We start from the raw sequence: 25516 nt of genomic DNA, 5'->3' as shown, positions 1-25516 counted from the left end.
TCAGCAAGTGGTACTAGCAAAACTGGACAACTGCATGTAAGTCATTGAAACTAGAACACACCCTCACACCATCCACAGAAGTAAACTCAAAATGGCGCAAAGACTTAAACGTAAGAGAAGATACCATCAAACTCCTAGAAGAGAACATAGGCAAAACATTCTGACATCAACTGTACAATTGTTTTCTTAGGTCATTCGCCCAAGGCAATAGAAATAAAAATGAGTTCCGGAGTTCCCGTCGTGGCGCAGTGGTTAACGAATCCGACTAGGAACCATGAGGTTGTGGGTTCGGTCCCTGCCCTTGCTCAGTGGGTTAAGGATCCGGCGTTGCCGTGAGCTGTGGTGTAGGTTGCAGACGCGGCTTGGATCCCGCGTAGCTGTGCCTCTGGAGTAGGCCGGTGGCTACAGCTCCGATTCAACCCCTAGCCTGGGAACCTCCGTATGCCGCGGGAGCGGCCCAAGAAATAGCAACAACAACAACAAAAAAAAAAGACAAAAAAAGAAAAATGAGTTCCCATCATGGCTCAGCGGTAATAAACCCGACTAGTAGCTATGAGTATTCGGGTTTGATCTCTAGCCTCACTCAGTGGTGTAAGGGTCTGTCGTAGTGTGATCTATGGTATAGGTTGTAGACGCAGCTCGGATCTGGGTGTAGCTGTGGCGTAGGCCGGCAGCTACAGCTTCGATTCAGACCCTAGCCTGAGAACTTCCATATGCTGTGGGTGCGGCCCTTAACAACAACAACAACAAAAAAAGACCAAAAAATAAAAAATAAACCAATGGGACCTAATCAAACTCACAAGCTTTTGCACAGCAAAGGAAACCGTGGAAAAAAAAAAAAATGAAAAGATAACTTGTGGAGTGGGAGAAACTAGTTGCAAATGATGCAACTGACAAGGGCTTAATCTCCAAAAAAACAAAAACAAAAACAACTCATACAAAGCAACAACAAAAAAACAAACAACCCAATTGAAAAATGGGCAACAGACCTAAATAGACGTTTCTCCATAGAAGACATACAGATGCACATAAAATAATGCTCAATATAACTATTAGAAAAATGCAAGTCTAAACTACAGTTTCTCTCAAGATATACAGATGGCCATCAGGAAAATGGAAAAATGCTCAACATCACTAATTACTAGAGAAATGCAAATCAAAACTACTATGAGGTACCACCTCACACTGGTCAGAATGGCTATCGTTAATAAGTCAGCAAATAACAAATCCTGGAGAGGGTGTAGAGAAAAGGGAACCCTCCTTGCACTGTTAGTTGGAATGTAAATTGGTACAACCACTATGGAAAACAGTGTGGAGGTTCCTTAGAAAACTAAACTACCTTATGATCCAGCAATCCCAGTCCTGGGCATATATCCAGATGAAACTACAATTCAAAAAGATACGTGCACCCCTGTGTTCATAGTAGCACTATTCACAACAGCTGAGACATGGAAACAGCCTAAATGTCCCTTGACAGATGAATGGATTAAGAAGATGTGGTACATATATATACACAGTGAAATTCTACTCAGCCATTAAAAAAAACGAAATAATGCCATTTGCAGCAAATCGATGGAACTAGAGATTCTCATACCAAGTGAGGTAAGTCAGAAAGAGAAAGACAAATACCGTATGATATCACTTATATGTGGAATCTGAAATATTGCACAGATGAACCTATCTACAGAACAGGAGCAGAGTCACAGACATGGAGAACAGTCTTGTGGTTACCGAGGGGGAATTTGGGGTTAGATGCAAACTGTTGCATTTGGAATGGTTAAGCAGTGAGGTCCTACTGTATAATACTGGGAACTATAGCCAATTTCTTGTGATAGAACATGATGGAAGATAGTATGAGAAAAAGAATGTATGTGTATGTATGACTGGGTCACTTTGCTGTACAGCAGAAATTGACACAACATTGTAAAACAACTATAATTTAAAAAGTTTGGGGAGTTCCCGTCGTGGCGCAGTGGTTAACGAATCCGACTAGGAACCATGAGGGTTCGGTCCCTGGCCTTGCTCAGTGGGTTAAGGATCCGGTGTTGCCGTGAGCTGTGGTGTAGGTTGCAGACGCGGCTCGGATCCCGCGTTGCTGTGGCTCTGGCATAGGCTGGTGGCTACAGCTCCGATTAGACCCCTAGCCTGGGAACCTCCATATGCCGCGGAAGCGGCCCAAAGAAATAGCAAAAAGACCAAAAAAAAAAATATATATATATATATATATATATAAATAAAAAAATAAAAAGTTTGGGAGTTCTCTGGTGGATCATCAGGTTATGGATCTGGCTTTGTCACTGATGTGGCTCAGGTTGCTATAGTGGCACAAGTTGACAGCCTGGGAACTTCTGTTTAGGGTGCAAAAACTTAATGAAGAAAGTTGATATAGGCAGTTCTTAAATATCCAGTGATGTGATACAAAAAAGAAATTGTATTAAATTTCTTCCTTTCAAGGGGAGGAAATATCAGGCTCTGATATCAGTGGATCAGAGGAGGAGGAGGATGAAGAGGGTGAGGTTGGAGAAGATGGAGAGAAAAGGAAAAAAAGAAGAGGTAAGTTCTTTTTAGTATTCTAGAAATTAACCGAGATTGCTGGCTAATGATTTAATATTTCCAAGGCAGTTGCGTGCATGCCTTTAGTTTTGCCCTTTTTAATTGTGGTAGTAATTCAGAGGAAGTATGCCTGGTTAATTTTGCATTATTTTTTCCTCCTATACTGTTCTCCTGTTTCTAGGTGAATCAGCATACCGTATGTTCTGGGTTTTTTGTTTTGTTTTTACAATTTCAAATTATAACAATCTATGATAGTGGATATACCATTTTAAAATATTATATGGGGTTTTAGTTTAATGCAAGGACTTTTATTGTGTTAGGAACCTAAATTTTTTAGAAAATTAGGATAATGTGGATTTTTTTTCAAATGTGATTAGGCTTTAGATGTCATTGAGTTTTTAAGTAATAAATTTGTAGGCGGATTCTATTTTTTAATAGACTGTAAAATATATTTTCTATAAAATGCAGTCTCATACTCACCTGTTATAGGACACTTGTTAAGTATGAATTAAGACTAATATTATTAAGTAATAAATTTGTAGGCGGATTCTATTTTTTAATAGACTGTAAAATATATTCTCTATAAAATGCAGTCTCATACTCACCTGTTATAGGACACTTGTTAAGTATGAATTAAGACTTTATTAATTGTGATAAAAGTATTGGTGACATATTATAATGGCCTACATTTCAAACCTTTTTACCCTAAATATTTAATTTGTTTCAGAACTCTCTTCCATTAATGTGGATCATTGTTGACAAGCTGGTGCATATTTTCCTTGTCTTATTAAAATGTTCTTGCTGAAAATACACATATCACTGCTTGATCAGGAGTCCCAAATTTAAAAGCCATAAAGAGTCTGTAACCTCAAAAGAGAGGAAAAATATGATTTAAAGTTGGCAAATAGTCTGCTGGCCAAATCCAGCCCATTACCTTTTTTTTTTGTAAATAAAGGTTAAACAAACAACCATGCTCATTTGTTTACATATTAGTCTATGGTGGTCCTCACATGAGTGTATTTGGCCCAGAAAGCCTGAGGTACTTACCATTTGTCCCTTTTCTGAAAATGTTTGCTGACCCCTGATTTTGAGAAATGGTTTTGTTTACAGACCTGTTTTTTTTTTTTTTTTAAACAGAGTAAACTATTCACAGCTAAAGCAGATAATAGATTTGTTAAAAATAAAATTTTACGACGTTTCCCTGTGGTGCAGTGGGTTAAGGATCTGGCATTGCCTTAGCTGCGGTGCAGGTCGCAAGTGTGGCACAGATTTGATCCCTGGTCTGGGAACTTCTGCATGCCACGTGTGTATTCAAATAAATAAATAATACAGTAAAAAATTAAAATGCCACTACTTAATAGGTTAAAACATTTAGTAGTAAAATATCTCCCTTCTAGTCTTAGAAATCTTAAAGTTTTCAGTGAGCCTTTCAGAATTTTGCTGTGAAATCTTAAACACCCATAATCACATCTGATAGTTTGATGTTTTGGAAGGGAAAGAGCGAAACTGAAGACAAACCAAGCTCTCTGTATTAAAGGGCAATTTATCATTCCTACAATTTTAATGTGCATGACTTTAATGTTTAAAACTCACTTCCTTTAACTTATCAACTAAATAGTGTAAAATAGACATAAAATGTCACCAGATAGCTTATTTTTTATTCTTGTCATTCCAACCCTCTACATTACTACATTTTAACTGAATAGTAGAGTTTATCCACAGTGGATACTTGAAGGAATACAGTTCCTAATTCCCCTGAATGGCGTTGTAATTAGAAAATACTGGATTTCGGAGTTCATGTCATGGCTCAGTGGAAACAAATCCGACTAGGAACCATGAGGTTGCGGGTTCGATCCCTGGCCTTGCTCAGTGGGTTGGGGATCTGGTGTTGCCGTGAGCTGTGGTGTAGGTCGCAGATGCGGCTTGGATCTGCTGTGGCTGTGGCTGTGGTGTAGGCCTGCAGCTGTAGCTCAGATTCACCCCCTAGCCTGGGAACCTCCATAAGCTGCGGGTGCGGCCCTTAAAAAAAAAAAAAAAGGGAGAGAGAGAGAAAATACTGGATAGACTACTAAGACTGGTTTTAAGGGAAAGTAAGTTTTGGTTGTTTAATACAACGCTTGATTGTGTCCTTTAAAATTCTTTCTCTGGAATTGAATTTTTCTCTGTGTGTGTGTTCATTTTCTTGTCTCCTCTTTCTTTGGTTCCCTTTGGGCTCATTTCTTTGTCTTCCAGGCAGTAGCAGCAGCAGTAGTTCAGACTCAACATGTTCTGTCATAGAGAAACCTCTGGATAAGTTCTTGCCTAGTGAGTGGTAGCTCTTAAATTCTCTAACAGAGCTTTGGCTTTTTCATAACCCATGGGCTTCATTTGAGAAATGCTGCACTGCACCCTGTCATTAATTAAAGAATACATGTTGGGCTTCTCCGTAAAACAAGCATGTGATGATTTTTCCTCCCTCTTCATTGCTTCCAGTCAACCATAATTGTTAAAACATATGCTTAAGCTTATGTTTGAGACAATGGAAGAGAGATTCATGCTTTTGCAGTTGAGATAATGTAAAGAGAGCTAGTAAGCTGTTTAAAGAGTAATTCTTGTGATTCTTTTTTATGTTTCATGGTACATCTTAGTCGCTGTAAAGGACGTGTAATAAATCCTGAATTTCTTAAAGTACAGATTATATTTGGAAATACACCAGTGCCCATTATAACATGTCTTAAATTTGTGAAGATTTTTCTGCTGTGGTGTCCTACTCATAAGGGTAGCTTAAGATTGAAAGCTCCCAAATAAAGAAAAATGTAAAGTTTGAAGCAAGTAAAGATAAATTGAATGGTATTTTATTTCAAATGGCCATTTATCCCTATTTCTAAATTACCTGAATGATTTTAAGAAACTTTCTAAGATATGTTTAGGAAATTCAGATCCACAAGAAATTGTTTATGAAGCGTCTACTTATTTCAAACCTAAAAACTTTTTCTTAAGCCATAATTTAATAAAGTTGTAAAGTATTATTTTATTTTCAGAATAGAATTGATGCTTTATTGTACTAGTTGCAGCTTACTGCCTTTTAAAGCATTATCTATATACTTAACTTTCCAAAACTGAAAACAACAATATTTGGTTATTCTCATGCTTTTAGCTTTCTAGAGAAAGAATTCCAAGAATATTAGAAATTATTTTCTCTATTTTCAATTCTTACATTTTACCAAGACATTGTCATAGGATGACTTATAAAATACATGAAATTGTATTTAGAAGTACTCCAATTTAGAAACCATATAGAAGTCTCATTTTGTATTATAAACTGTAAAATATGCAAAAATAACTGAGTGGGAGGCATTGTAATTTAATTTTGTTTTAAAATTCACCTTAATCCTTAAAAAATAGTTACATGAAAGTATGTGATGAAATGAGTTGTGCTTTGTTCAATTCAAGCAGTGCTAGTTACTCTTTCTGTACTTAGCACATAATATTAAGTTCTTTTGTTGCAATATGAATGTGTAGGTGAAGTGGGGAGATGGCTGTCCCAGCATGTGGTTGCTGTGTGTAACTTGTATGTACCTTTCCTTTAAAAGAAAGAAAGAAAGGCTCTTTTTTTTTTTTTTTTTTTTTAAGGTATTCTTTGCTTGAAGCATCAATTGATCATTTACTTCTGTGGAATCATTATTATAACTACCCTTAATAGTCTACTAATAGATTGAATGCAAGTTTGTTATACAGGTGTACTTCACTTTATGCAATAATTTTTTTCTGAAAAAATTGCTTATAAATCAAGTTGGGATATCAAATGCATTGGGAGAATTCTCTTTAAAAATTCTTTGTTAAATGCTTTCGTTAATCACAAAATTACTACAAATTACTATAATTTATCTGTTTAGTCGGTTGAATTATTTGTGTTGGATTTTCTTAAAGGGAGGCACACCTGTGATGTATCCTCATGCTAGGTCATTGAATTGGGAAATTTTGAAAATAGACAATATGAATTTTGCTACTTTTAACTTACTAATTTTTTAAAATTGGCTTAATTTCCTGCTTTGCCCTTTTAGATTACTTCCCAATTCCATGTCCATCATTTGTTGCGAAACTGTTATGTTTGCAGGAGTTTAGGAGTCAGTGTGAACTCTTGGATTGATTTGAATTGTAATCTTAGGCTAAATTAATCTTCTTATTACCCTTGGTTGAATTATATCTCTGATTATGTTGAGTATACTTTTTTTTTTACATAAACCTCTCTATTTCAGTTTTTATAGTGATTTATTCCTATACTTATACTATAAATCAATGCTATTACATTTTTCTTTATTTTATAAAATAAATAATGTTTTTCTTTTTTTCCTCCTCATCTTTGTGCACATGCTTCCTGTCTCCGATTTGCTTACTGCTTCTTATTGAAAGATCAAGCAGGTTGGTGTGATTGCTTTGCACTGCATATGGTACAGTTAATTAAACTAAAAAGAACTTTGTTATTTAAATACATTACATTTTTTAAATATAGTTTTTTATAAGGTAAGTGTGTTTTGTATTTTAAAATATCTTTCAACTTCAGCTTTTTTTAAAAAAAACTTCCTTTTTTACTAAATTCTTTTTTTTTTTAATTATTTCAGTTTTTATTAAGGAAGGTCTTAGGAACATTTTTCTTTCTAAGTAGTCTTATGGGGACATTTCAGAAGTATTAGATTGACAGTGACAAGCATATGGGATATTCTAAGCCTAATTAACTAAATAGACAACAAAAATAGATATTATCACCAGAATCAGATGGCATAATCATTTTTCTAAATTCTTAAAGACCCATTAAGCCAAATTTTAGAAATACAGCTATAAATAATTTCATTTTTTTCCCTTTTTTTAAAAAGTGAGGAATCAGATACCTGGCATGTATGCCCATAGATGCTCATGTAACGAAAATGAAATAAATTCCTCCCTTTAACTTTGCCTTGCCAGGGAAGTTTACCTTCACAGTTTCGGTTAGAGTATGTGGCAGAGGGAAATTTAAAATATTACCACTGCTATTTGGCTCAGTTAAATACTCTATGATATTAACATTCTTTTTAGATTTTTTGTTTTTACCTGAAATTTTGTGTTGAATTCTTGCTGTTTTAGAAGAAGAATTATTTGTTTGTTGGTTTGGCTTATTAATTTTTTTAAAGATCTTAAAAAAAAAGACAGTGTAACAGTGACTTTTCTTGATGTCATGTTTTTAAGTGCTTGGTTAGGAGAGTTGGTACGCATTACCATTTAGCTTAAAATTATTTGCAGAGAAATATAATGATTTATCACACTGATTCTGGCTAAAATAATACGTTGCTTAACTATTAGACTTTTGAAACTGAACCTAGTTATATTTCATGGTCATCTTTATGAAAATACTATAAGAGTGCAATAAGATGTTTACTGCTAAAACATCAGTTTGAAAATATTACCCGAATGGTGTGGGTAACTTATGCAATTCAGGTATAGTAGTAATCCATCAATAGGCATGTGGTTTGTATTCTTACATATAAATTTTATTTTACTGTTTTTTAATGAGTTCGGAAACTATACGTTTTTGACTTAAGAAAACAGTTGTAGCCCTATGAGCCTAAAAAATTAATGTACCTCTTTTGATCAGATCATTTCCTCTATACACATACAGTTTTCACAATACATTCTTTTTATCTTGATATATTTGCCATTTTTTCTTTAAATACTTGCAATTCTCAGGTGGAAAGGAAGTTATTTTTTCATGTTTACACTTACTTGGTACCTGAACTTACACTCTCCTCCCTCAAATTTCTAAGAAATAATATTACTTATGGGAAATTCTTGCCAGAAATGCATTGGAAACAGGAGTTAGATTGCTTTTTAAGACGAGTTTTTAACATTTTAATTTAGAATGTTCAGTACAGGTGACTGTGCCAAAGAAGCCAACAGAGTCAGGTCTACAGCCTGACTTTGGGTTGCAATGAATCACACCACACCAAAGCATGAATTTGGATCATTGCTTTTGTTTACTCTTCTATTTAACTTGTGTTTTTTTTTTTTGTGGCTTTAGTTTATTTTGGACTGAGATTTCTTTTTTTTTTTTTTTTTGGACTGAGATTTCTATGAAACTGAAGGGTAATGTATTTTAAGCCCTTAGGGTTTTTATGTAATTTTAACCTAGCGAATTAAAGCCTATGAATGATTCATTGTCTACTGGTTCCTAAAAGAGCATATGCAGATCTCTATCTCCATTGTCTTTATTTTTCAGTTCTCTTTCCTTGTTAGCAGGAGCGGTTAGCTTTTGAGTGGAGACATTGACAACTTATAAACTTGTCTGTTTTACACTCTTCTGTGGTCCTTTGGGAAGGAAGTTAAGAATGACAGCTTTCAGGAGGGCCTCAGACCAATTCTGTGAAAAGTTTGATTGTTTTTCTGAAGGAAAGTATGTTTCAAAGAAATTGTATTACTAGAAATGAATTATCTTTGATTCAGTTTCATGATCAGTTTAATAAGTTAGTTTTTCTTTTTTTGATGTTTTATTTCATTTTAATGATTTTGAAATTCATACAATAAATTCATTGAACAACTCATATATATCTATATAATCCTAGACATTATCAAAATAATCCTTTGGAAGCTGTATTTCTGGCTTTATTATTTGGTAGTGCTTCTACTTATGTTTGACACTTGGAATGTGTAATCTAACTTAGGGAGATTTAGGATCCTGAATTTGACATAGCAACAAGCTGTTTTAATTGTTCATTTAAGATATATGTCTGAGTTCCCGTCATGGCGAAGTGGTTAACGAATCCGACTAGGAACCATGAGGTTGCGGGTTCGGTCCCTGCCCTTGCTCAGTGGGTTAACGATCCGGCGTTGCCGTGAGCTGTGGTGTAGGTTGCAGACGTGGCTCAGATCCTGAGTTGCTATGGCTGTGGTGTAGGCTGGCAGCTACAGCTCCGATTAGACCCCTAGCCTGGGAACCTCCATATGCCGCGGGAGCGGCCCAAAGAGATAGCAAAGAAAAAAGACAAAAAAAAAAAAAAAGTAAATAAAAATAAATAAATAAAATGTCTTCTATGAAAAAAAAAAGATATATGTCATGACAGCTCAACACTGTAAAATGCCTGGTTAATTATTATGTAATTATAATTTATCTAATTAGTATAGAGTTACTTGCTTTGAAAGTATACTGTGAGGAGTTCCCTTTGTGGCACAGCGGAAACGAATCCAACTAGAATCCATGAAGACACAGATTCATCCCTGGCTTCGCTCAGTGGGTTAAGGATCTGGCATTGCCATAAGCTGTGGTGTGGCTCAGATCTGGCATTACTGTGGCTATGGTGTAGGCTGGCACCAGTAGCTCCAATCGGACCCCTAGCCTGGGAACTTCCATATGTCATGGGTGCAGCCTTAAAAAGAAAAGAAAAATAGGATTCTATGAAATAAAATACTTTCAAGTAATTTTATCAAACAAAATTTTAGAAAAACTCTGAAGATTTATATTAAAAAATTACTTGCTATAAATTCTGCCTGATAGGAGTTCCCGTGGTGATGTAGTAGTAACAAACCCGACTAGTGTCCTTGAGGATGCGAGTTTGATCCCTGACCTTGCTCAGTGGTTAAGGGTCTGGAATTGCCATGAGCTGTGGTGTAGGTTACAGACACACCTCATATCTGGCGTTGCTGTGGCTGTGGTGTAGGCTAGCAGCTACAGCTCCAATTCAGCCCCTAGCCTGGGAACTTCGTTATGCTGCAGGTGCAACCCTAAAAAGACACACACATACACACACACACATACACACACACAAATTCTGCCTGATATTTTTATCTATACATTTTATACCTATTAGTGATTTTTATTTATTTATTTTAATGAATTTTGTGGGGAGATGTTTTGAGAAGCTGCTTGATTTCGAACCTGGTTATCAGAAAAAGGTAATTTAATAGTCATATTGTTTTTTCGATGATACATTATTTGGGTACATGGAGATCTTTGCTTGTATAATTTATTTTGTTTTTCTGTTGATCTTTCTTTTTTCTTGTCCCTGCTCATCTGTTTTGCTTCTCTTTCACTTAGTTTTGTTAGTTATCATTGCATAATTGGACAACAGTTTGAATTTAGCAAGTAGTTACAAAGATCTTCTAGGGAACATAATAAATAGAAATAAAATTTATTAGCTGTTTTCCTTAAAAAATTAACATTTGATTTTGTGTCCTTGAGGAATGTATCTTTTATATTGGAGATAACTTATGTCTGAAACATTGACTCTGAAGTGATTGTTGCAATTAAATGACTCAAATAGGTAAAAAGAAAGTTTCCCCAGATAAGATGGTTGAAATGCAAGCAAAAATTGATGAGGAGAGAAAAGCACTTGAAACAAAGCTTGATATGGAAGAAGAAGAAAGAAACAAGGCTAGAGCTGAGTTAGAGAAACGAGAAAAAGATCTCCTTAAGGCCCAGTGAGTATTACTGAGTTGAGATGAATTCATGATTTTAATTTCTTGGTTTTTTTGTAGGATGCATAAGCAAGAAATTTGGATAGTAATTAAAAGCAGTATAACACAGTTGTGTAATTTGATAGAGGTGTTACATAATTATATTCCTATTTTGAAATTTTACATCCAAATTCTTACTAAATTTTGGGAAATTTAGTAGAATGGTAGATAATGGATGGGTATAGAGTATTCTTGTTTTAATTAACAGACAAGAGCATCAGTCTTTGCTAGAGAAATTATCTGCATTGGAGAAGAAGGTAATTGTTGGTGGCGTTGATTTGTTGGCGAAAGCTGAGGAACAAGAGAAACTTCTTGAAGAGTCCAACATGGAACTGGAAGAAAGGAGGAAAAGAGCAGAGCAACTTCGCAGAGAACTTGAGGAAAAAGAGGTAATGTGAATTTTTGGTTTTGGTTGATTCTTCACCTAAGGTATTCAGCTTTTCTAGTGAAAAGCTGAATATCTGTAATTAGTAAAATTTTTAAAGCATATCTATACATTTATGTCATTTGTTAAGTAATTAAATTTGTGATTTAATGATGAAAATTATTCTGAAATTTATCACTTGTTGTCATAGCAAGAACGCTTGGATATTGAAGAGAAGTATACCAGTTTGCAAGAAGAAGCTCAAGGAAAGACCAAGAAGTTAAAGAAAGTTTGGACTATGCTGATGGCTGCAAAGTCAGAGGTTGGTCTTTTAGAAATTACCTACTCTTGTAGTTCTGAATTTTTTAGAGAAGAATTTCTTTGATTAAATATGATTAAGAATCTTAAAGGAGGAGTTCTCTGGTGGCTCACGTTAAGGATCTGGCATTGTCATTGCTGTGGCTTGAGCTGCTGCTGTGGTGCAGCTTTGATATCTAGCCCAGGAACTTCTGCATGCTGTGGACATGGCCAAAAAAAAAAATATATATATATATATTCCTGAAGGTATCAGGCAAGCATACATTTTAGGGCTGCACCTGCACCATCTGGAAGTTTCCAGGCTAGGAGTCCAATAAAAGCTGTAGCCACCAGCCTGCACCACAACCATAGCAACGCAGGATCTGAGCTGTGTCTGTGACCCACACTGCAGCTCGTGGAAACTCTGGATCCTTTAACCCACTGATCAAAGCCAGGGATTGAACCTACATCCTCATGGATACTAGTTGGATTCTTAACCTGCTGAGCCACAATAGGAACTCCATATGCTTACAATTTTAAAGAAATAAATTTTGCACCTGTAATGCAGTCTTTAATTTCAGCTCTTGAACTAGATGATTTATTTCCAAACTTAAGTTAATAGTGTGGAATAGACAATAATAGTGTTATTCTGTCAAGTGTTTTTGTGAAAGAACTGGGTAAGCTTTTATAAGGTCCTAAACCAGTGTCCTATGTCAGATAGAATTGTTTTGTTACTTAAAATCTTGTCTATATTTAATATTTTCGTTGATTTTCTGGTAGATGGCTGATCTCCAACAAGAACATCAGAGGGAAATTGAAGGCCTCCTGGAGAACATTCGACAACTTAGCCGGGAGCTTCGACTTCAGATGCTTATTATTGATAACTTTATACCTCAGGATTATCAGGTAAGAGAGAAGTTCTCTGACCTAGATGCTAAATCACTTGGCTGGGGTTAAGGAATAAAAAATGTAATTTCTAATTTAGTCAGTGGTAAATACTTACATTTCAGTTGTTGATGATAAAATTTTCTTGAACGAATGCCGTCACACTTCCCTTTAGCTGTTAACTTTTCTTCATATATAAATCTCAGTTTGAGTATCTAAGTATCTAAATAAGAATTTCTCATCCCTTTGGAGGAAGTCAGACTCATGTAAATCATGTAAAGGTGTGCGTGAGTTATAACATTCTTTATCCTATACATAGAATGACTAGAATTCCTGTGCCACCTTTTTCTCCCTGTTTATGAATGCTAATTCTGTGTCTGTGGGTGTGTGTGGTAAAATACACATACCATAGAATTTATCATTTAAAATTTTAAGTGTACAGTTCATTGACATTAAGTACATTCACAGTGTTGTGCAGTCATCTCTACCATCCTTCCCTAGGTAGATGCTAACTCTAAATACTAGTATCATTTAAAAAATGTGTTTGTTTTTCTTTAACCCAAATTTCTCTCTTTCCAGTACATTTTAGCACACTTCAACAGTGATTTTTTTTTTAACTTATTTTGAATCTGTATACAGCTTTAAGAAATTTGTCTGAATATAAGCCTTGGTATTTGTCTCCTTTGGACCTCAATTGCACAGAATTAATATTTGGCTTGCAGTCCTTGATGGTCCTTGGATGGCCTGTTTTTATATAGTTAGTTATTTTCTGGTGAGCTTGTCACCCAAAACAAAAACTAGGACCATGACAGTGATCCATTTCTAACCAAATGGTTTCCCTCTTCCCTGTTCCATCCTTTTGCCTCTTCCAACTCAAACCACCATCCTTGCTTTTTATTTTTTAAATAAAAATTAGCTTAATTGCATCTACATATATTCCTCGCAAGTGTATATTTTAAAATATATATTGGAGTTCCCCTTGTGGCGCAGGGGAAATGAATCCGACTAGAAACCATGAGGTTTCGGGTTCAATCCCTGGCCTTACTCAGTAGGTTAAGGATCTGGCGTTGCCGTGAGCTGTGGTGTAGGTTGCAGACACGGCTCAGATCTGGCGCGGCTGTGGCTGTGGTGTAGGCCAGCAGCTGTAGCCCCTACTCAGCCCCTAGCCTAGGAACCTCCACATCCATGGGTGTGCCCTAAAAAGCAAAAATAAATAAATAAAATTTATAAAAAGGGTATCATGCAGTATATGTTTTGAGATTTAACTTCTCACTTAATATATGATTTTAGTTGCATGAGTATTTTTATGTATTTTAAATGTTATTAAATATTAAAAGTAGATCATCTTCCTCTTTTAAAAGGAAATGATTGAAAACTATGTGCACTGGAATGAAGACATTGGAGAATGGCAGCTAGTGAGTGTTACCGTCATCCTTTCATAAACTACTTCCGGAATACTTCCTGTAGCCTGGAATTGTGCTGGCTGTCATGGAGAGAAAGGTGGTCCAGAGGATGAATCAAATGAGAATCCAGTGGGGTAGATAAGATGTTTTTCTAAGTAACTAGATTCTTTGTAATACAACACTCAGTAGAGCTGGTATAGGTTGGTGTATAGCATTGAATAACCTCTGGGCCTCTTTCTGTTCCAGCATTCAAATCATGTTTTATGAATGTACTGTCTTATAGTCGTTTGCCTCATTCATAGTAAAAATTGCTAATTAAGGTAATTCTCCTCTTCCTCTTTTTTCCTTTTTTTGAGAAATGTGTTGCCTACACAGGAAATAACATGAGAAAGCAGACTCCAGTTCCTGATAAAAAGGAGAAAGATGTAAGAATGCTTTTTTTAAAACAATGAAAACAACAAAAACTACAGTTGATTCTTTATAGGAATGTGGGTTACTGAATTGTATTATTATCATAATATGTTATCAACTCTGTTGAAAAATAGGCTAATCTGGGAGTTCCCATTGTGGCTCCATGGAAACGAATCTGACAAGCATCCACGAGGACTCGGGTTCCATCCCTGGCCTCACTCATTGGGTTAAGGATCTGCCGTTGCCGTGAGCTGTGGTGTAGGTTGCAGACACGGCTCAGATCTGGCGTGGCTGTGACTGTGGCCTAGGCCAGCAGCTCCAGCTCTGATTTGACCCCTAGCCTGGGAACTTCCATATGCCACGGGTGTGGCCCTAAAAAGACATAAAATAAATAAATTTTAAAAAATAGGCTAATCTTTTTAAGAGGCTCTATGACAGAGAGATTATTAGGACAGTTCTGCTCACCTTCAGTCATGATGCCCGGCTTATCATTTCTGTTGCCATAGTGGCCTGGAGTCCTCTTTGAAGATTCTTTTCACCACCTCTCTGGGTCTTTGGGATATGGTTAGAGACTAAAATATGTCCTGTCCTTTTCAAAGCTGGTCCTGGTCGTAGGTCACCAAGAGGAAGTAGCAGCTTTGGGGAAAACACCAACACTTTTTCTTTACTAAAAGGAATTTATAGTGTGTCAGGGGCTTATACACTTGGTGAATACATTTGAGATAAGTGGCATTAGGAAAAGAGATCTTTAGATATTTATTTGGTTTCGTCTTTGATTTTTTCTAGGAGTTAATTCAGTATTTTAAATCTTCCCCCAAATCTGGTTTAAATCCTTTCTGTGAGAGTGTCTTGTGTTTCCTTCCTTTTCATAGCCTTTTGAAGTGGATCTTTCCCACGTTTATCTTGCCTACACTGAGGAGAGCCTGCGCCAGTCCTTGATGAAATTAGAGAGGCCACGGACTTCAAAGGGGAAAGCAAGACCAAAGACAGGGAGAAGGTAAGAACTGTCCTGGAGTCCCAAGAAGTAAAAAAAATGAGATTTTCCAGTTAGATACATTTAAAGGAAATCTAGTTAACGCGGTGAGTATTTTGACTAATAATATTTGATGTTAAAGTCTGTATGTAGTTACAATTTGAGTAAATGAAATCTAGCTAAATAATTAAGGTCTTCCACCTTCTTTAGCCCTCCTGAGTAGTAGGATTTATTTTTAATTTACTTTGTCCTTTCCAAATGTGTAATAAATCATTACTCTCTTAATTCCTTACTCCTTACACTAACTATTCTACTGAGATGCTAATTAATTTGCCTGGCTGGACTCCCAGGGTATTATACGTAGCCGACTCATTGTTTCTGTCATGGATGTTGCCCCATGAACCTTGATTATCTCAGGCACCAACTGAAGAAAACTTTTCTGACCATCTCTTCCTCTCCTTTGGGGGCTGGTTTTGAGTGTGTGTGTGTATTGTCATAGAGCCCCGGGAATTCGGGATATGAGAGCCCTGGGCTGGAGCTTGTTTCTTCTCTGTTTTCATCAAGCATGTCAAGTTCTGTTCAGCTTATTTAAACTGACTGTAAGACTTTGGGGTTCCTGAAGGGGCAGGAAATAAAAGCTTATTTTTTTCTTTCTTTGAGTATATAGACTTTTGAGTTACATGTAGGATGAAGTTTAAATTGCAGTATTTTTGTGTTACATAATCTCATAAATGTAACCTAAATAACATTTATAAATTTGGGGAGGAGGAATTAGTAGCATACTAAAAGTGTGCAAATTTCTGCACTCTTCAGCATTTAGGTGCCAGAGGTTAAAAGGTTTTTATATGCCCACAGAAGCCAGGTATGTCATACTAATGAATGACGCAAATCAATTAAAAGATATACAAATCCCTTTGGATCTTTGACTTTTCCAGTTTTAATGGAGATACTTTCCTCTTAACTCTGCACTCAGTAAGAAAAGTAGCAATGCGAGTGTGTTGTGCAATAATAAGACGGTTGGTCTCAGTGTAGGCGGAAAGCAGGCAGTGGTGTGGACTGGGCAAAATGGAGTGCAGTCCGGTCCGTCTCAAGTGAGTGGTCTGTCTAACTACCCTGTGTCTTGTTCTTTTGAGGAAGAGTGCCTCATTGTTTCTGGATCTTCTTGTTTCAAAGGAGAAAGCCAGAAATCAGGATTATTTACATGAGTTTTCTGTTTTTAGTCCCTTGAAGAAGAACTATGTGGACCTAAAACAAGCAAATAATTTGATAAAGTATTTGGATATAGTTTTCAGAATGCTCCTTTAAAAATGTATACTCTTTTGGAGTTCCTGTCGTGGCACAGTGGTTAACGAATCCGACTAGGAACCATGAGGTTGCGGGTTCGATCCCTGCCCTTGCTTAGTGGGTTAACGATCCGGCGTTGCCGTGAGCTGTGGTGTAGGTCGCAGATGCGGCTCGGATCCCGCGTTGCTATGGCTCTGGCATAGGCTGGTGTCACAGCTCCGATTAGACCCATAGCCTGGGAACCTCCATATGCCGCAGGAGTGGCCCAACAAATGGCAAAAGACAAAAAAAAAAAAAAAAAAAAAAGTATACTCTTTTGGTTTCATCTGAAAAAAAAATGTGAGCTATCATTAGATGAGCCAAACCCAGCATCTCTTATACCGGAATTAGCCTGCAGTATTATGAAAACAGTAGATGGCCATAAAGATGGACACATAGCCACAACAAGTAGGTTTATTAATCCTACATTACAATACTTGGGATTGTTCAATGTGACATTCCTCAGCAGAAATAGATAGTTCAGTGTGCTGAAGAAACTTGGCGTAAACATGATACATTAATGGACCCTTTCCATCGGTTCCTAGGCATGTGGGGGGTGTTGCTTCAGATGATATTTGTCTTTGATTTTCACTGAATAAGTCTATAACTTTAGCATACTCCAGAAGAAGTAATCTGAAGATTCAGATCTGGGAAGCGTGGAGACCGCTTGGCCCACCCTGATTGTCTAGTCCAGCTTATTATTCACACATCTCCTCATCACTCTGGGTGGTAGAATGGCGTGCCATGCTCTTGCACTCACTGTACGTGACCTTGATCTTTTAACATGGTCAAGCATGTCAGGCCTTGGCCTATTTCTAGATTGTGTGGCTTCGAATTATCATCTACTACGTAAAGTGTTTGCAGTTCAGTCTCTTAGGAGAGCGAGCATTCACGTTTTCTTTCTCTCTTCTCCAAACAGAAAGCGTTCTACAAAGCCCGAAACTGTAATTGACTCTTTACTTCAGTAAATGTTACAGACTTAAAAGTCACAATAAAAATTAGTGATACTCTCATGCCTGGACAAAATCATTAATAAAAACACTGAAGACTTTTGTGTCATTTCAAATAATGGAAGCTGTAGATCATGGAGTAAGACTGGAACTAATAATTTGCCTGATAACTTTTAGTCTATATATATTAAGTTAATATAACACTAAAAATGTACAACTAGTAATTGTTCAAATTGTCATAGTACTTTTCAGTTTGTACTGTGCAGGGAAGTTGAGGGAGCAGCTCATTCTGTAGAGCATTGCAATTTAAATGTATACAAAAATCTGCTAGTGATTTATTCAACTACTGTATATTTAGATAGCCAGATATTCAAAACAAAAAAAAAAAATGCAAGTCCTGTTGTGCACACAGAAAAGAGCAGGTATAATTGTCCTGTATATGTTTTGCTGTTATATATGAATGTATGGGCTGTGAATCTAAGAAATGATTCAATCCTAACACCCCCCTGACCTTTTAAAATATATTCTAATTTTTATACTTAACATTCATTGAATTTAAAGTATGAGATGAGTGAACTTACTGATACATGGAAAATTTTATAATTTGATAGTCCGTCTTTAGAAGTATACATATTTAAAAAGCAAAAGTTGAAAATGCTTTTCATCTGGACCTCTCTTGATCTTTTTTGCCACTTTGACCTCAAGTTAAATTGTTTGTTTGTTCTTGGTTTCATGATTCTTGAAACATTGAATTTGTACCTAAATATAAAGGAGCCACAGTTGCAGAAAATTAAGAAGCTAAATACTGACCACTAATATTTGCCTATATGTGTATATTTTTAAAAATTCACTTTGAAGTGTGACTAACGGATGTTTTCTTGTGTCTGCATTATAAATTTTGATGGAAACTGCTTTTTTTCTCCCAATTGAGAAAGGTCTTCATTTTCCAGCAAATGCAGCCAAAGGAAGAAAAATGTCTTTAATTCTTTGCCATTAAAACACTTAGTTTTGTTTTTCTTCATATTATAAAGAAAATACTCTTACCTGAATTTCTTCCATTGTTAAATCCAGTTAGACCATAACTCTAAAATAAAAATTATTTTTATTTTATAGTGAAATAAGTTGTAGTAGATAGAATTGTTTATTATTTTGTTGGCTGCTTACAACATTTTTATTTTTTTTAACATTATGCTACTCCAAAACCACTATGTGCATATATATATGTGTGTCTTTTGTGAGTTTTTAAATTATGTAATCAGCCCTGAAACACATTGGCTACAAGTTTTGAGACCTCATAAATGAGTATTTATTAAGTAAACATTATTTTAGTAAGTTTGGTTAAATACTGGTTTATAATTACAAAGCTGTATAGAGCAGGTATGAGTGAAGGAGGCCTGCTTGTGAAGTGGTGGTAAAAATGTGTCCATAAGTTCAAAGTACATTCCAAAGGTGGCGTACTCAGATGTCCTGTGTATGGTGGATATTTTCTAGGAAATAAAATTGCATTTAACTGGCAACATTTCCTTTGTAATGTGTAGGATAGTTAGACATTTACAACTTGACTCTGTGGGGCATTGTTTAGGTACTGTGAAGCCTTGAGGTGAATTTGTGTCTTGTAAAAAAGCTTTGTGTGAGCAGAGTACCTTGGCAGTTGTAGATATACGTTTAACTCTGTTAGTGATTATTCTAGAGAAATCTTAATTGTCCCAGTAGAAAAAATATGACTGCTACTTAACCATCCAGTTAATAGAAGTGGAATAAAGCTTTGCATTAAGCTTTAAAATGTTGTAGAAAATGTAAGCCAATCTTGTTAGATTTTTTTCTTTTCCACACCATTGCAGTAACAAAAATCTATAAAAAGTTAAAACATTGAGAAAATTTAAAAACAGGCAGCTTTAGCTTTTTTAAGGCATTTACATCAGAATTGATCATAGCAGATGGGCATTAAATATTCATCTTATGTAATACCAAAATTAGATATTCAAGCCAGGTCTGAATATCTGTGTGAAAACATGGGAGCCTGACTTAAGAGCTCTTCATTTAGCTCCAGTCATAGCAGTTCTGTGGTTTCTTCACGTTCACTTTTTGTCTTTGTTCACAAAGAGAATATTTTGTAACTTCATTGTTAATTTCATGAAAGGATATGAATGAACAGACTTACTCATTATTTGAAATGAGGCAGATTTAAAATGAGTGTTACATATAAATAGGTTATTGAATGGCTATTTTTTCTCATTAATTTAAAAAAGTAATGCTTATTTATTAAAAGAAACCTTGGTAGAATGTGGTATGTTCTTTAATAAACCTGTAATTATATATAGTAATAATTAGGACATTAGGATATAATAGTTCCTGTTTTTGTTTAGATTCTTGTGAAGTATTAAGATTCATCAAGACTGCGGGGGCGTCTACATCTATTTGTTTTGTTCCAAAAGTAGCATCCACTTGACATGCTATGTCATCTACTTTCTGGGAAAAAGGACCTTGTTTTGCAGCAAGAAATTTAAGGTTACTTTAGAGGAGGGGGCGGTTCTACTTCAACTGTAACATGCTTTTAAATTATGGTTATAGCTTTAGGTTGTTTTTGTTTTTTTCTTTTTAGTCCTTTAAAATATTTTCCCCCTTAGCTCTTATCTTGAGGAAGGTCTCTCCCTTTCCTACAGGGCTGTGAATTAAAGATGGGTGGAGTTTACATTTAAGTATGCCAGTGTCTGACCAGTTTCTTAATGTATACAGTTGTTTTCCTTTTTACTTACTCTTTGATCTTAAAATGCTAGAAGAAAACATAGATCTTTCTAGTGCCTTTGAACTTAATTGTAGTCTAATTTAAACCATTAATAACTTCAGTAGCATTACTACAACACTGTATACTGGCCAAAATTATAAATTGTATGATGCGTTTGTTGCATTAATTTCAAAAGCCACACTTTCCTTGTATTTTATGTATAAATTTTATTTGTTCAAGTTGTATATATTGTTATTGTATGTACACATACAGCATGGTTAAATAAGAAATAAAAATCTTTACCTAATGCGTGGAATAGTGGTCTGCTTCTTTACTGAACAATTTTTGTGTTTATGTCCATCCTGATCGTAACAGGCAAGTTCTTTGTGCTTAGCATCTCAGTTTCAAGAAGAGAGGGCTATGTAATTTCACACCCAGAAACTCTTTAATGTTGTGGGTCTTCATCAGAAATCATCAAGATGCAGAAACCTGGGAGAGATGTTTTTTAAAACGCTTCTTCTCATCGATCCAATGTATTTTCACCAAGAATATCTTTTTCCAAGTTTTGTTATCCTTGTCATTATTAAAGAAGTCTGCATGGAAAATGCATCTCACTAAAAGGTAAAAGACATTTCTTCATGGCAGTGATATCATGATCTCTTTCAAAAATATTTAATGAGCTTAAAATATTTCCAAGACAATAACATTGCTTGGATTATTGCTAATCATGTGTTCTTTTGACAAATATTTCTTGATTACCAGGCACCATGCTAGGCAGCCTCAAGAAGGTCACTGGACTTTGAGAAGTTTTGATTTGTCGACAAGTTTCAAAGGGTTTCAGTGTGCTTTTTGCATAGGAGAGAAGACACCTCTGGCCATCTCAGGGCTTGCTCTCTTCCTTTTCCATCTGCTAGCTGGTGTAAAGCTCCTCCACACGCACATAGAACATGAAAATAAAATTAGAGGCCTGTCATCTGCCAAGCAAAATAATGAGTAGTGGAGTTCCCATTGTGGCTCAGTGGTTAACGAATCCAACTAGGAACCATGAGATTGCAGGTTCGATCCCTGGCCTCGCTCAGTGGGTTAGGGATCCTGCGTTGCTGTGGCTCTGGTGTAGGTCGGCATCTACAGCTCCGATTGGACCCCTACCCTGGGAACCTCTGTATGCCGTGGGTGCAGCCCTAGAAAAGACAAAAAAGACAAAAAAATAATAGTAATAATAATGGGTAGCACCACCTTCCCAACCGCTGCCCGTCCGCCACCACGATACTCAACTCTCTCCAGGCAACACCAGTAAGGTGCGCCCCTAGGAAACCGTAATACCTGTGTTGTCAGCATGCTGCTGGGGGTGTTGCCCATCCCACCTGCTTATGAATACTCACCCCTGAGAATCTCTTTTAAAAGCAAGTACAAAAAACAACAAAATAAAAACCCCACGTCCCACAGTTAGACATAGACCCCACAGTTAGTCTATGCCTACAGCAGCAGTGAACACAGATCTGAAGCTGTTGCCTAAACTTAAAGCAAACTGGAGGAGTCTTCTGAACACACGTTACGACATTATCTGCATGTTGCATTCTTAAGCTATTTCATTTGCAAAGCAAATCAGGTATTTAGTCCTCCTTCGGAAGTTGAACAAATGTGTGGGAAAATGATTATGAAGAGGCTACTTCAAAAAGGACCTGCTTCCTCTCAGCATTTATCTTGGGCTTCCTGTGACCCAGTCTTCAAGTTACTTTTATCAACGTTATCAGAACATCACTCCGTCTTACCCAAACACGTTTATGGCTCTGACTAAAGAATATGACAGATCAGATACTCTCCTACACCTGCTCCCCTCCCTCATCCCTTTTTAGAGGGCTGGGGAAATTTTAGTTTCTAATCAAAGGCTTTATTTCTCCAGTTTTACAAAGGAATTTAACTGGGACTTTACAACTGAATAAAATATTTCTCAGAGTTGATACCAATCTTAGCAAGAGGATATTGCCCAACCCAACCTGTAACTAGTAGAGTTATTGCCAAAATACTATGTTGGTCTTGATTTGTACACCATCATGAATTATGCCACTCAGTCACCGGATGTCTTCTGTGTTTACTGTGGGCCTACGCTGTGCTGAGTGGAAGGTCCTTGCAAAGCTCACGACCACATTAGTGGAGACTGAGGGCTGTAGTGAAGGAGGTGGAGGGTGAGCCACCAGGCACTGCATTTTTCCCTAGCCGCTGACACGGTGCCTCGTATGTATCTACCCAACTGGAAGATCAGAAAGTCTTCTTGCCAGGGAAGTGCTGTTAGAAGGTGTGAAAGCCATCTGACAAGTGGGAGAAGAACATTCTAGGCAGAGGAGTAACATGAATATAGATGTGTGTTGGGTGATCTGTTTGAGGTCTGGCAAAGGGGTGGTGCTGGATGAGCCTGAAAAGGAATGAGATGGGGCAGGATCTTACCGTCAAAGAGTTTTCTGTAAGCCTTGGGAAGCCACAGAAGGATTTTAAGGGGGTGACTCACATTGTGTTTTAGAGAAACAACTGCTAGAAAGATTGTGAAGGATTAGATTCGAGGGTGCTGGGAGAGTAGATGATGTACACACACGTGCCCTGGAGGCTGGGATGCTCATGGACCAGAGGAGCTAACCTCACCCTCTTAGCTGGCTCTCTTGCCTGCATGGCTGGTACCGAGACTTAGGGAACATACATAGCTTTACTTTTCTTTTGTGTAGCAGGTACGCAGGTGTGCAGTCAGCGCCCCCTAAACATTTGAACATGCTTGTGTTTACTTTAAACGCTAGCTGATTGGAATCAAAAGAAGAGATGGCATAGAGACTGCACGGTGAGCTAGGAGGAAGTTGACAGGAAGGATGGATTAGAAGAAAAACCCTGGAGAGCCAAGAGGAGAAAACGTCTGAGTGCCCAGGGCCAAGACCAGTTCAGGAAATGCTAGGCCTGACAACTAACCAGGAAGTTATAGTACTCCACCTGGGAACCGAGCGCCTGTTGAGCTGATAACTTGAGCCAGGAAATCAGCTCCGAAACTAGAGAAAGTGCTTGCCTTGCCCTCAGTGGAAGGTGGTAGAACTGCCATGCTGATCTTGTGTGCTGATAGGCCAGGCCTTGCTCCGTGAGAAAGCTGTGCCCTACCCTCTGCCCTGGAAGTGCCCGTTCTCAGATGATTGGGGTACCCTGCGAAGCTGACCAAGATGACACCTGGAGGAAGGTGGGAAAAAACAGGACAAGGGCACTGGCAAATAGCAACAAGAGAACCCCCAGTGTGTTCTTTATCAGAGACCATCATTTCTAACTGGCCCGAGCATATATCAATAAAAGACATTCAGCCACAGATTTGGGCAAAATGTTTTTTTCTTTCGCTCGTATATTTGACTATTTATTACCTACCAGGTCCAGTTAGACATAGAATATATTCATAGGTCAAAGGTTGAGGTCACTGATAACAGGGAGGCAGGGGATCTGCCTTTGCTGTCAGTGTCACACATTCTGTGCAGCCAGGAGGCCCGTCCCATGAAGCAGGTGTGGCCTATAGCTGAGTTTCCTAAGTGAATGTGCCTAGTGATAAGCATCTCGACTTTCACATACTCCTGAAGTTTCCTTGCTCTTTATTCTCATGTATGTCCTTAATTCGTATCCTCTCACTCGGTAAACTCACAGGCTTATTGTTGGGTATTTCCATCCATGACAGACCTGCTTGGAGCCTGCGTACTCCCTTCTGTGGCCTATTCAGAATCTTCCTTCCGACTGCCTTTCCTTTTACCATCCTGGCCTCATACATAAACTATAACCCACAACTCATATCCTGTGGCAGACTACAGCTCACATTAGCCATTGAATGCAAATGAGTCTCAATCAAAGAAGAAAGGAAATTAGAATTTTCAGCGTGGCCTTAGAAGGCTCCATGACTCTCTTAGGTACTTGTTGCCCTTGGCATGCTGGTATTTTATGTGGGCAGGGTGAAACTGGCTGTGGTCAGGGTGAGACTTTAAGCTTTTGATTTGTTCCCTTATTTTGAAAGGGTTAAAAAGATGTTGCATGTTTTGGTATAATTTTAGAACTAGTATTAATTTTTGTCACATGGTTGAGCGAGGATGAAAAGAGAATGCTCATTCACTGTTGCTAGGTCCATGTTCTTGCAGAGAACTTGTCTTTAAAATGTACGTTTCAATGACTTGACACTTGTCTTTTCCCTTTATTTTATTTTTTATTATTATTTTTTTCTTTTTGCCTTTTCTAGGGCCACTCCCACGGCACATGGAGGTTCCCAGGCTAGGTGTCTAATTGGAGCTGTAGCCACCGGCCTACACCACAGCCACAGCAACACAGGATCCGAGCCACGTCTACGACCTACACCACAGCTCATGGCAACGCCGGATCCTTAACCCACTGAGTGAGGCCAGGGATTGAACCCGCAACCTCATGGTTCCTAGTCGGATTCATTAACCGCTGAGCCACGATGGGAACTCCCCAAAGAGTTCTTGATTTACTCACTATTGGTTTGTTTTTTTTGTTTTTTTTTTCACTTTTTTCCTTTTTTTAAAAAAAATTATGGTTGATCACTTTTATCATGGAAATTTCCAAACGTGTAAAAGCAAAGGAATATAATCAAACCCTCATGTACGCGTCCCCAGCTACAATCATCAATTCATGACCACCTTGCCAGCTCTTTATTTTTATCACCTTTAGATATTTGTGTTGATTTCCCCATTGAAAAGTGAGAGTTTACCTTAGTTATACTACCCCTTTCGAATTACGTATAGGAAGTTATTTTTAGATCTTCTATTACTGTTGTAATTTTTAATAAAATACTTAAATCTCTTGTTCTTGTTCTAGCAACCTTCGATGGTATTGCTCAAGTGACCTCTGCCCGAGTGAACTAGGGATATTGGTGTCCTACTGCTCTTCCTCTGACTTTACTTCTCAGTAATTTTCAGCTATATTTTTATGTTGTCAGTTGGACAGCATTTTCATTCTGTTCTGTAACCATAACTAAGTCTTCCATGCTTTGTCTGCTGGTTGGTTCTAAGACTTGACAATCAAAAAATTTACATTATTAGGGCTTTAAATATTGTTTACCACAGAGCCATGTAGTATGCTAGAATGATTCCCCCCCCACCATGGAGTCAATATTAACAACCCTTGTGCCAAGGGGAGAAGAATGTTCTAAGC

General features: G+C 37.1%; 1 protein-coding gene across 7 annotated transcripts in view; it reads left to right on the top strand.

Annotated features, from left to right (window-relative positions):
* KIF3A (kinesin family member 3A) overlaps nucleotides 1–25516 on the top strand; it is a 137070-nt gene that overhangs the window by 49241 nt on the left and 62313 nt on the right. For 2 of the 7 annotated variants that reach the window (XM_003354276.4, XM_013995119.2), the window contains exons 9-19: nucleotides 2455–2553; nucleotides 4786–4857; nucleotides 6946–6954; nucleotides 10821–10977; nucleotides 11222–11402; nucleotides 11589–11699; nucleotides 12455–12580; nucleotides 13921–13974; nucleotides 14319–14387; nucleotides 15246–15370; nucleotides 17589–20660. In XM_003354276.4, coding sequence (XP_003354324.1) covers nucleotides 2455–2553; nucleotides 4786–4857; nucleotides 6946–6954; nucleotides 10821–10977; nucleotides 11222–11402; nucleotides 11589–11699; nucleotides 12455–12580; nucleotides 13921–13974; nucleotides 14319–14387; nucleotides 15246–15370; nucleotides 17589–17637 — 1052 coding nt within the window. In that variant the 3' untranslated portion in view covers nucleotides 17638–20660. Of the gene's footprint in view, nucleotides 1–2454; nucleotides 2554–4785; nucleotides 4858–6945; nucleotides 6955–10820; nucleotides 10978–11221; nucleotides 11403–11588; nucleotides 11700–12454; nucleotides 12581–13920; nucleotides 13975–14318; nucleotides 14388–15245; nucleotides 15371–17588; nucleotides 20661–25516 lie in introns of those variants that run through there. The other 5 variants (XM_005661644.2, XM_013995118.2, XM_003123936.4 and 2 more) reach the window with 5 other exon arrangements.

This window comes from Sus scrofa, chromosome 2 (assembly GCF_000003025.6).
Source record: "Sus scrofa isolate TJ Tabasco breed Duroc chromosome 2, Sscrofa11.1, whole genome shotgun sequence".
Lineage (NCBI taxonomy): Eukaryota > Metazoa > Chordata > Mammalia > Artiodactyla > Suidae > Sus > Sus scrofa.
This window is presented reverse-complemented; position numbering and strand designations above follow the sequence as displayed.